The sequence below is a fragment of the Syngnathoides biaculeatus genome, chromosome 14 (assembly GCF_019802595.1).
Source record: "Syngnathoides biaculeatus isolate LvHL_M chromosome 14, ASM1980259v1, whole genome shotgun sequence".
Taxonomy (NCBI): Eukaryota; Metazoa; Chordata; class Actinopteri; order Syngnathiformes; family Syngnathidae; genus Syngnathoides; species Syngnathoides biaculeatus.
The window spans coordinates 11,793,474-11,805,675 of NC_084653.1; the positions used below are offsets into that span (position 1 = coordinate 11,793,474).

Here is a 12,202-nt window from a genome sequence, read left to right on the forward strand (position 1 = left end):
AAATATTTCACGCAATTTCATTCATCTTTCACATTAACAATAAATATGTTGGGAAGGTCAATGAACTAACTACATGTGCACCACAATTTTAATTAATTTTGCTTCCTTCAATGACCTCCTACTAAGCTTAACAGCAATTAATCATTTTTTATGAATATGACGATGATATGAATACATAGCATACCTTAAAACGGTAAATCATTGGAATTAAAGATAATAAATGCAGGAAACCTGAACCAAAACATCAAATATTCTTTTTACTTTCATTAGAAACTTCCTGCTGTCCAAAAAAAAAGCATATACCATCTTCAAATTGCAGTGACTTGTTTTTATTCAAAACAAAGCATTTATTTTTTTTTCTGTATTTCAGATGATGGATCATGTTTTGAAGATTTGTTAGGTGCTTACACGCAGAGATTATTTTAATTAGTAAAACAGTGACTAAAAAAAGAGACCAGCAACCGATTATAGTCATGTTGTAACTTTAATAAATATATTATTTGAATTACCTATACGGCAGACAATTGTAAAAAGAAATCAATCAAATGCATCTGTGAAACTCCCTTTTGGAGCATGTAAGAAAATAGTATTTAGATGGTAAACGCATTCATGTACAGTGTCCGCTGCCTTAAGTCCTTCCCCCAGCGCCCCGCCCTCCTCGCCCTCCTCTTCTCGACCGAAGTCTGACCGGTTTATTGTCCTGTCGCGGTAATCTTTTGTGGCGCTCGACTTTGATCCAGCCACCGTCGCTGCTGGTTTTGGTCTCCTCCCCTTCCTCATTGGGATTTTCTGGCGTTGACACGATGCCAGCTATCACGCGTTGGCGGTACTGCGGTGTGGCACTGTAACTGTTGGACCGCGGCATCCCTGACTGTTGAGGGCTTTTGTTAGTTTTATTGGCGCTTTGGCCCCCTCTCGCATTGCCCCTCCCTTGGGCAGCCGTGCTGCTGAAAAAGCCCTGTCTTCTGTACTCGTGCACGATACCGGCGCTGAGAGGGCGCTCTCGCTCAGACGTGCTCTCTGACGTCGTGCTGCACGGGCTGCTGCCCTTTGACCCCAAATACAGCGTCGACAGTTTGGTCGACAGGCCGGTGGTCGGCGAGGAGCTGCGAGAGTCATTCCAGGGATTGACATGAGCGCGAACGGGCGAGCGCCGTGCCGCCGCTGCGTAAGATGACGCTTGGCTTTCGTGCACTGATAGGAAATGAGTAAGAGTGCAGGCTCCTGAGCTGGTGAAGGTGGTGATGGCGGCGGTGGGTTTCTGCGTTTTCTGCCTGACGATCTGCCGCAGCCTCACACTGCGCATCCAAGCTTGATCGATATCTAAGACAAATGACAGAAATTGTAACGGTGTAACAGTGAGATGAACGTAAATACGTATAGCGGCGCCTTACGATACGAATGACCCAACTTTGAGTTTTATGATGGATACAAGCCATTATTTGACTGATTTGTAGCTACGAACGCTGTATGGTAGAAGTCAGCTCACTTCATAACAAGCAGCAGTTTAAAAGTATGATGCATTCATCTTCCATTGCGCTTATCCTCAATAGGGTAGAGTAAATTAGGAGTACCCGAAGAAAAACCATGGTAAACGTGCAAACTCCACACAGATGAGGCTGGGATTTGAACTGTGGTCTTCAGAACTTGGAGAACATGCCAACTCCCTGCTAACATGTAACAGAAAATGCTATTTGGATGCTAATTGTTAGCATTGGTAGTCAAAGAGTTCTAAAAGAAAGGGATATTTTAACAAAAACAGTGGAGCAACACATGGAGCTATATTATGTAGAAACACACATTTTGTATCCCTATGACAAAATTATCAGTATTACAATATTTTACCAAGTCAGTGGTGGTAGTAGTTGTCGTAGTAGTAGTAGTGGGTCTATTCTTCCTAATTTGTGCCTGCATGGCATTATACTGCCTCCGGTTGGCCAAAACAGGCAGACTGGAAGGTACAGCACAATAACATGAATTTCAGTAATAAATAATACACATACTTTTTAATTCTTTCCAATCTATTCAATTATGTTATGACTCTTGTGTTTTTATAAAGTACAATTGGCAGAAGGTGTCTGGTGTTCTATGTGACAGAAGAGTTGAAGGGCAAAGTTTATTAAACAGCGGTGAGACGGCGGCACTGAAGACACAACGGGAAGCAGAACTGGAGGTAGCAGAAATGAAGATGTTGAGGTTCTCGCTCAGAGTGAGCATCTTGGATAGGATTAGAAATGAGCTCATTAGAGGGACAGTCAAAGTTGGATGTATTGGAGACAAGGTTAGAGAGAGCAGAGTTCGATGGTTTGGACATGTTCAGAGGCAAGAGAGTGAGTATGTTGGTGGAAGGATGGAGCTCCCAAGCAAAACGGCGAGAGGAAGACTAAAGAGAAGGTTTATGGATGCGGTGAGGGAAGACATGAGGGCAGTTGGGTTAGAGAGGAGGATGCATGAGATAGGCTAAGATGGCAAAAGATGACACGCTGTGGCGACCCCTAACGGGACAAACTGAAAGGAAAAGAAGAAGACATTACTATAGAGGGATGGCACAGTGGAAGACTGGCGAGCACATCTGCCTCACAGTTCTCATGGCACAGGTTCAGGTCCAACCTCACCTGGTGGGAGTCTGCATGGCTCCATGTGCCTGGGTGGGTTTTCTCCAGGTACTCCGGTTCGCTCCCACATTCCAAGAACATGCATGGTAGGTTGATTGAAAACTCTCGATTGGCAGTAGATGTAAATGTTTGTTGTATGTTTTGATGTGCCAGACAATTGGCTAGCAAAAACGTTCAGGCTGTACCCTGGCTCAGCCAGCATAAGCTCCAACAAACCCGGGGAGCTAATAATAAGTGCTATGGAAAATTGATTGGTGGATGGACAATTTATGTATTTTTTTGGGAGGAGGAGGCTGGAACAGATTAATGGCATTTCCATTCAATTCAATGGAGAAAGATGATTTGTGATACAATTGTTTTGAATCACGCGTATGGTCAAAAAAGAAATTGCACGCATATCTCAAGCCACTAGTAAAATATTTTCCGATCTTACCAGAGTTCGACCTGCTCCTGGAGCTCAAGTCAAAGTGAGCTGGCGTTGATTCGATGACAAGCTCCACTGTTTTGATCTCATCCTGCCCACCAGTCTGACACCACGTCATGGGACAGCTGTGTCTTGTTGACTTTGGTAACCTTACATTACTCTGTAATAACATATTAGAAAGGACAATTAAAAGCTAGTTCCACTAAACGCTACAGTTGCACTTGCTACCGTGTGATATGGAGCAGTGAAAACACATCTGGCTGAGGAAAATGACAAGAAAGACTTTGCTGTAGTGGAAACTTCTAAAGTTCAATGAGCAATTCACAATTTGACCCAAATTCTCATCAATGCAGTGAACCGCGTCACTTGTGCATGGTTCGGTATTCGGTACTCTTTGTCCTTAATCATTGAGTGCTGTTGGTGTAAAAGCCATCATGGCGCCACAGAAAGTTCTATGTGCAGTTTCTACAAGACAGGGCTATGACCTCGCGAAAAGAAGCTCCTCCCCTCACTTCAATACAGTCCCATAGCACCAAATTGACAAAATGACAACAGAAAAATACTTTTAAAGTACACAGGGTCTTGGTTTGAGCACAAAAAACTGCAAATACATGAATTTCATCAATTAATGGAGGATGGGTTTGAAAAAAAAAAAAAAATCAGCTCATAGTTTATATGATATAGTGTGTGTGTGTGTGTGTGTGTGTGTGTGTGTGTGTATGTATATATATATATATATATATATATATATATATATGACAATCACAACACACAAAAAACAAACTGAACCCCGTGTTTGTGCTTAATAGACACAAAGAGTGATTGACAGGTGTCATGGTTCACCTTATAGCTGACTACGTAGTCCACTTTCTGGTTAGGTTGTATTCCCACAATCCATTTGTCCATCACAAACGGCAGCTGCATTATGAAGTGGAATTCGTTCATTAGTGTGACACAAAAAAAAAAAAAAAAAAAAAAAAAGAATGTGGGGGATCACTTAAAATAAGTCAGCAGCCTTTGTAGCTTGTTCATAAAATGAAACCTTAGTCATCCGCATGGGCTCCACATCCTGCCGATTGGGGCTGAAGGTGACATCCTTAATGTACGTTAAAGCCACGTCGTCGCCGTCGAGTTCCAGGAACATTTTCCACTTGCAGTCCTTAACGGGGAAATAGCTCATTGTGAGAAAGTGCAGGCAGCCTCGGGCACTCAGCAATAACACCTGATTGCAACCCTGAAATAAAAAATAATTGAGCGTTCCACTTTTCTATGAGAACTTCTCTATGTGATTGCAACCCTGAAATATAAATAATTGAGCCGTTCCACTTTTCTTGGAGAATTTTTTCGTGTGAAGCAACAGCGCAACCTAGAGGGAGTTCGGTGATGCTGCCTTGGAAATGTTCAGTGAAAAAAGGACAGCTTGCAGCACTTGGGAAAAGTAGGCATTAGTGTAAGTGAGGTACATAAGATTGAGATTTGAGTAGATGTTATGCAAGTAGACAGTATACATGCAAACAGGAAAATGTGAGCTTGCCGACGCAGGACATTTCTGGCTAATGTTAGCATTTAATCAGAACATGGCAACACAATTCAGACTGTGTACTGTTTGACAAAAACATTTCCGAGTTCTTTACTACAACTGAGTGAACATGATAAACTTGACAAAATCCAACTGCTGAACACGTAAACCGGTGAAAAACATGAAACATCTGTGTAAATATTTATTGTATTTACTTTTACTATCCACTGTTCACGGATCTTTTGAAGAAAGACAAAATGCTGGTCATCACTGAAAACATCTGAGGGTTTCTTAAAGACACAGTTACCCATGACAAACAACTTGATGTGGACATAAAAGTATGTAAAGAAATTGAATTTGTATGATTTAAACACTTGATAGCAGAGCAGTGGGTGGGACATGCTAAAATCACATGGTACAACATGAAGGAAGTGCAAATGTTTGGTCAGTTTCATTATTCTGCGAGGTTTTCGTAAGTCTGACGAGGACACTGAAGCCACTTTGTAGGACTACTAAGTTGGATCTGAAAGTTCGCCCGTCAAACTGGTTCAGGTTGTTTTCCTGCTCACATAACATCCACACTGAGACCCCAAATCAGAATAATTCTGCAGCCCCTTTCCTCCCGCATACTGCATGCTGACGAAGCAGTAATGATTCCGGCGATCCCCCAACGTCCGCCGCGTAGCCACAGGTCAGCGCTTAACCACACAGGGTTCGGGGCACGGGTCAATCCATTGTTCCGTGATCAGAGGGAATGACATCAGAGGAGTGGTGCTGAAACACTCGTCTAAGGAGCCTTCACAATCTCCCTCGTGCTCCTCGGGGGCCGAGGGGGAACGTCTGAAAAGGGGCGCTGGCTGGCTGGCTCAGAAACACACCAGTGGCACCCGCGTTGGCCTCGGGACGGTCGCACTGGGGCTCCCACGTCGGCGCGAGTCTAATCACTCCGGCAGAAACAATGTCGCGTAATGATGCCTTGGACCCGAGTGCTTATAATGACAACTCATACATAATTCAGCACCTTTCACTTGGCTGCACGGTGATATCCTCATTAGCAGGGAACCCTCAGTGGCTGTCAGATGGTGGCCGCTCAATCGCAAGGCCCTCATTTTGTCTTTGAGAAGTGCAGCTGCTTCCATGACATCGCCAGCAAAGAGGGGCGAAGAGGACGGGAAAATGCAGTATGGGTTTGTTTTATTTTGTGCACACACACAGACACACACACACACACACACACAAAACCTTCCAGTTTGTAAAAACAAGGCTGACATGGAACCTGACACCAGGCAGGGGAAAATAATTAGCTCTCATTTTCTCAACCTCCTGTTTCCTTCTCCCCGCTGTGTTTTCGACCCACTAAACCACCACATGTCAGAAGAAATGGGAGGCAATTAGCAGGCTCGTTTCAGCCCCGCCGAACACACTGAAAGAGGACTATTTATGATGGGACAATGAACAGCTGAAAGATTAAATAACATTTTCCTTTTAAAAAGAACACGACTTCTGGCTAAATGGGCTATTTTTGATTAAATTCGAACAGCAAGTGAAGAGCCAGCCCTTTCTCCGCTCACAAAGGGCTGCGACTGAGTGGTGCTGGATGTGCGACATGGAAAGAGGGAATGACATGTTTATTTGTCTGCTTTTCTACCTGCATAGTGATGCCTCTATTGGTCAATGGAACAGCTATCATTAGGGGTCCTTTGGGCAAAAAAGCCTCAGCACATCAATGATTCGACTGTCACAAAACAGTCGGCATCGATTGAACGCATTCTTCGTGGACACTTAAAGCCATGGGCCACTTTATTAGGCACACCTGCACCGAGGTACGTCTAAAAAGCTGGAACACAAGACAGTATCAACAATTCTACCTTTCCACATATGAGAATGCTCGGCTTGATTGCTCACTTTGTTGACCCTCACAATCTGTTCACAAAGTACATTTTGTTTAAAGACTGTAAAGTGACTGAGCTCTTCTGAATTGGACACAGCACAGAAAATAGTGCTAGTGATAACCCTGGCGAAAGTTGAGATTTCAAATTCATGAAAAATCAAGCCGGTGCCTTTGCTCCCAGTTGCTTTGAACGTTACATTACATCCAGGTAACCTATCAATCAAATAACTCTACTATGACCTGGAAAAATGGATGCTCCTTAATTTAACTTCTTGCATCTACACATACCTACATGTTTGAGCCGTGAAAATATATCCGCTTGAAGCCTGCAGTGGCTGGAACATATCCCACCGGGTCATTGTGGGGCTTTTCAGCACAGCAACAATAAGGCACTCGAAAGCGGCCACACCACCACAAGCTTGCTGTCAAATCAAGACTTTTTCGATTCAATTTTCCCCCCTCTTGGCTCTCCCGCCTTTCTTACTATGTCACGCGCGCACTCACGACAGACAAGTCACTCTCAAGCAGCCGCACAAGTCCAAAGGTACGGTCAAAATGTTGGCTTTCACGTCAGAATTCAAATTTTGTTTACTTGGCTCTTCCACCTTTTTCTGCGTGACGTGCATGCAATCATGCCTGTGAACGGGGTGCATGTCAGGCCCCAAGAGCATTACTAGCCCCCGTTTTGGTCAAAATTGAAATTGAAACAGTATAACACCATATTGCTACAACTGAGTAACACGTAGTTCTCAGTCTTTGCACATTTTCAGCTATTATCTTCAAACATGTTGTGCAATGTATTTAAAATTCCTTTACAGGGGCTCGACATACAATCAAGTAAAAAAAAAAAAACGTACAGATTTTCCAGTGCCAGGCTTCCAGTGGTACCCAAATACAAGCTCTAGATGAACACTTTTACTACTCTCCACCTCATTTTCAAGTTCCTCCTGAAAAGAGAGGGGACAAAGAAAAAAGAAATAATTTAGCTAAAAAAAACCCAGTTACAGTCCTTGGGCACAATATTAACATTAGGAACAGCTGTACAATGTCATGAGAAAGCGATCGACATCAATGTGTTCTGATTTTAGTGAGACGTGGGAACGATATCAAAAGGTAGTTTAAGACCACTCCAAACTACAAACACAACACAAGGAGATACTGTGACACTGAGCGAGGATTTGACAGCCCCTAACCCAAGAGAATCACCAGTGCAATCAAAGATGGAGGATTTATTTATTTTTATTTTTTTTTTGCATCTTCTTTATTTCATTTACCCCCGGAACTATTTGTTGACAGATTAATATCAAAACCATTAACCTCTCCTTACACCATCCATCTATCAGTGTTCTATAACCTTTCCTGTTCCAAGTTACAGGGAGCTGAAGCCTATCCCCACTGGCTTTGGTTAAAAAAAATGCTCAAAATATCTCAACAAATTTGCCATTGTGGTATCTCAACAAGAAATATGAATTTGATGCACATGGTTTGGTTTTGCAGGCCACATAAAATTACGGAGCAAGCCAGACCCAGCCCCCGGGTCTTCGGTTTGACACCTGCGATTGTACACAGCCAAAGAGGTTGAGAGAGAAAAATGTAAACATTCTACCTTAAGCAGTGGTGGAAAGTGGACCAGCCCAAGGTAATCATTGGTCAGCTTTTCAATTTCACACTGCAAAAGAAGAAACATGACATAATCATATATCACAACAAGTCATGCCAATGCATCATGGGAACGCCACCGTGTACACGACCGGCCGGGGTCAACATTGAGCCTCGCCTTGCCTTCAGGTGCATGACGTGGCCTTTGGACTTGATGCCCATGTCCCGCATGTCGTCCTCTGACAGCAATAGGAGTCTTTTTCCAGTAATGTGATTGTCTCGAAACAGATCAGCATACAGGTGCATGCCATACGCACCCCCCTCTAATGAAGACATTGAGGACGTCAGCTCATTCTCACAGCCGATTGTTCAATCATCAGAAAAACGTGGACCGACCTTCGCCAAATATTTGCTGCATCCAGAAATACTGCGTCGCACAATGGTCGCACGTTAGCTGTAAATCATAAAACGGGTACGTTGCGTAATCGTGACACTGACCACATGCTCCTCGGTCCACGTGTAGATGTCGAGGGTGGGCAGCAGCTGTGTGGACACAAAAGACCAACACAAGTTAGAACAAGAATGAAAATGGGGTTGGAAATGTGACCAAAATGGAAAACAGCCACATTTTCAACTTTTTTTTGCACTAAGCCTCTAATGGTCCTGTTCAGACGTAAATGTCCATCTGGCTGATCAAATCATTTCTTGTCCGATAAATGTAATCATGCAGAAAGTTGACAGCCAAAATAAAGACTCCATCATTGTGATCGGTGGAGCGGCCACAGAAAAGGCGCGATGTAAAATTGGACGAGAGATGACTAACTGAGGGTTTAATCTCTTTTCAGTGTCTCCTTAAGATTAAGAGTTGAATGCGAGCCTCAATGAACAGTTGCTGCTCAGCCCCACAAGTATTTTCTGGCCTCCTCCATACTGCGCTTTGCAGGGAAGCACGTTCAACGTCCTATTTTGTAGGGCACTTCCTTTCTTTACACTCATGACTTGCTGTTGTGTGGAATCTGCACCATCTACTTGTTTTAAAATCACCCAGCCCTGCCTCCATGGGGACCAAATGCATGCTGGGTAATAGGACCATCTGTCTGGACTATTTGGATTTATTTAACTTTTAACGAAGATGAAATTTTATTTAATCAATAAAAATTTTCTAACATTTATTCATGTAAATTGTGTATTTAACCTTTTAAGATGCCCTGCAATTGGCTGACGACCAGTTCAAGGTGTACCCTGCCTCTTGCCCGGAGATACCTGGATAGCCTCCAGCATGCCATGACCCGCGTGAGGATAAGCGTAACAGAAGATGACAGAATAGAAACAATGAACTTTTAAGTTCACTGTCAAGTTTCGACTGAATTTTTACTGAAGTACTTTATTTTTCAATCATATTATAGTGGCTTATATCCATCCATTTTCTATCGTTTTCTAAAATAAAACAAAATTAATCACCATACAATGATAGTTATGTGTCATTGTATGGTGAGTAGTTTTGTTTTACTTTACTATTATTTCGTGTTAACGCTTGCATGAAAGTGAAGAATATTAAACTATGATTTGTAATATTGGAAAACATAAAGGCATGTGCCGCTCAGAAAGATTTCGCCATTGGACTATTTGACTTTTAATTTTCTTTACTTTTTATGGAGGAAAAATATTCTAAAAAGAACAGATTAGAGGCACAAACCTTCACAGAATGGCTTTTGCTCATCCTTTAACTTTTCCGCTGTTTATTGACAAAAGGTCTTCCTTCAGTTATTAGCGTTTCTTAACAGAGTAATACTCTAATAATTCCCCAGTATTCATACTCCAAAGCTGCTATTTCTGGGTTAATATGATGTTTAGGACATATAACGTAATGGTGGCGCAACAAACATTTGTAAATGTATTTTTCTAGATAATAATAATAAGAATGCCCTGTGACTAACTGGCAACCAGTTCAGGGTACAGTCCTCCTTTCCCCCAAAGTCAGCTCGGATAGGCTCCCGCGCCCCGTGACCCTAACTAGGATAAGCGGTGTTGAAAATGGATGGATAATAACAAGGAGGAAGTCAAACAAGCCGTTTCCACAATATGAGGCTGAAAACAGCAGTACAGTGAACTTCCACACTTCAGGAGGGATTGGGACCGAGCCCCACCACAAATAGCGAAAATCCCAAAATAATGGACAAAGCCCTTCAAAAGGAGTTTGGAATTGCGTACACAACAAGACCACAAGACACAAGATCAAGGTGGCAAATCAAGAGAATGGAGAGGATCAGACAGCATTGAACTCAATGCTTCTTCATTGTACAAGAAAAATACACCATGCTACTAAACAATTGTATTCAGTAGGTAAATTATTCGACACAAAGATACCGTCTTTACATCAGGTTCATCAATAGCGTCAGCTAGCATAGTTGGCTACATGACGCACTAGCAAAAACAGCGGGTCGTCACAGATGACTGGGCAAACATATGCGTGCTGGCACTTTATAATAACAGTAGGAAGTCATTAAACTCCCCTTTTGGGATTTACACACAGTGATAAATGGTGGGGAATACATGGAAATTGTACGGTCATAGTAGGCTACACGGGCAATTAATACAGCTGCTTTGGAAGAGAAGCAAAAACAGAGCATAATTTCAGTTTGAGGTTCAAATGCAAATGAAGCGCATTCAAGGACCGACTACACAACAGGATGGTATGCAATCGGACAAGGTATAGTATGAACAATGCTTTGAATTGAACAGCATGTAATAGAATATAGCGTGCGTACAAGCAGTATTTTGGGAAAATCTGCAGAAACAATTATTAATACGGCAAATTATTTTTGGCCTTATGACTAAGTACTTCATACAAGGGCCCCGAGACATCTAAGTAAGTGAGAGATTGCTCCAACAACTGCACTCCACCACATTCAGAACAAATTGGCCAATCTTAATGTCAGCAAAATGTCACTTCATCATAAAAAGATTGGCCTTCTTAAAGGAGCCGACGCTCGTGGCTTCTTTCTTCACAGCATGGCGCTCTATATCAAGCACATCAAGCATACAGAAAATGACTTCCATAATGTCCATTGAGTGAGGACTCAACGGAGAATTTGTTTCTCAGTCAAATGACTCATTTTCAGAATGACAGGCTGAATGCGTAAAACACATCAGAAGCTCGCCAAAAATAGGGTTCTAATGGTGTGTAATTATAGGTAATGGTTTACAAGTAATTAATATAGAAACAAGTTCTCCCACAACACCAATCCTGCAGGAGTTGAAATTCTAGCGATACAGCAGCACGGTGCAAGCAGATCTAATTTGCTTATTGCTAAGGTAAACAGGGACGTTATAAAGTCAAGTGATACGTACTATATAACACATCTCAGGAAAAAAAGAACTTCTAAACTATCTTCAAGCAACACTATGAAATTGACTTTCAAGCAACAGATTCTGAATCTTGTTATTGGTACAGTGGCTTGTGATAAATAAAGCTGCATAGTGCATGCCGTTGCCTGCCATAGCAACCACAATCAAGGCTTTATATTATTGGTTGTCCAGCTTGGACATCTCTTATATTGTACGTCTTTCAATTCGCTTCCCTCATTTACGTCTAATCTTGTAGAAGTGTTTATTTTCACACATTCATTTAGGTACATTTTTGTAGCATCCCTTTTAAGCGAATCATTCTTTTACTATCCTGTTTTTTGATCAACTTCAAGTACCCTGTGAGTCAGCATTCCGTTACAATAGCTCAGCTAACCTTGTCTTCAATTTGTCATTTTCCACCCATCTTTTACCATTCAGTAATCATTTCTTTTCTTTTTTAAGTTATTTACAGTGCTTTGGATGTGTCATTTTTCAATGTTCTGTTCTTGTGTGTCCCCATGAATCGGCAAACCTTTAAAACAGCTCTGTTGTCTCCTTTCTTGGTACCTTGCATCTTTTTGTGTCGTGCTAAAACCTTTGCCCTATTTCACCATTTTAGCCATCACATTGCTTTCTTGAATCTACTTTTAAAAGAGAATACCCTTTGCAAGATCCTAAAAGGGCAAGGATCTCTGCCCCAATATAGAACCGTCCTGGGTCCAATAGCCGAGGAATGCATGCCAGTGGATGGAGGACAAGAGCTGGTGATGAAAAATGAAGTAAATGGCACAAAAGATCCCATTACA

The 12,202-nt window shown here is 42.2% G+C and overlaps 1 protein-coding gene across 7 annotated transcripts in view; it reads right to left on the reverse strand.

Moving 5' to 3' along the window:
- Window positions 1-376: 376 nt before the first annotated feature.
- The window catches only part of map3k20a (mitogen-activated protein kinase kinase kinase 20a), a 31,254-nt gene continuing 19,428 nt past the window's right edge, over window positions 377-12,202 (reverse strand). For 3 of the 7 annotated variants that reach the window (XM_061841353.1, XM_061841354.1, XM_061841355.1), the window contains 9 exons: window positions 8,547-8,591; window positions 8,445-8,475; window positions 8,232-8,371; window positions 8,056-8,118; window positions 7,307-7,396; window positions 4,082-4,273; window positions 3,883-3,957; window positions 3,049-3,199; window positions 378-1,323 (listed from right to left, as the gene is read on the reverse strand). In XM_061841353.1, the coding sequence (XP_061697337.1) occupies window positions 629-1,323; window positions 3,049-3,199; window positions 3,883-3,957; window positions 4,082-4,273; window positions 7,307-7,396; window positions 8,056-8,118; window positions 8,232-8,371; window positions 8,445-8,475; window positions 8,547-8,591 (1,482 nt within the window). In that variant the 3' untranslated portion in view covers window positions 378-628. Of the gene's footprint in view, window positions 1,324-1,411; window positions 1,671-1,845; window positions 1,952-3,048; window positions 3,200-3,882; window positions 3,958-4,081; window positions 4,274-7,306; window positions 7,397-8,055; window positions 8,119-8,231; window positions 8,372-8,444; window positions 8,476-8,546; window positions 8,592-12,202 lie in introns of all 7 variants that reach the window. The other 4 variants (XM_061841358.1, XR_009798101.1, XM_061841356.1 and 1 more) reach the window with 4 other exon arrangements.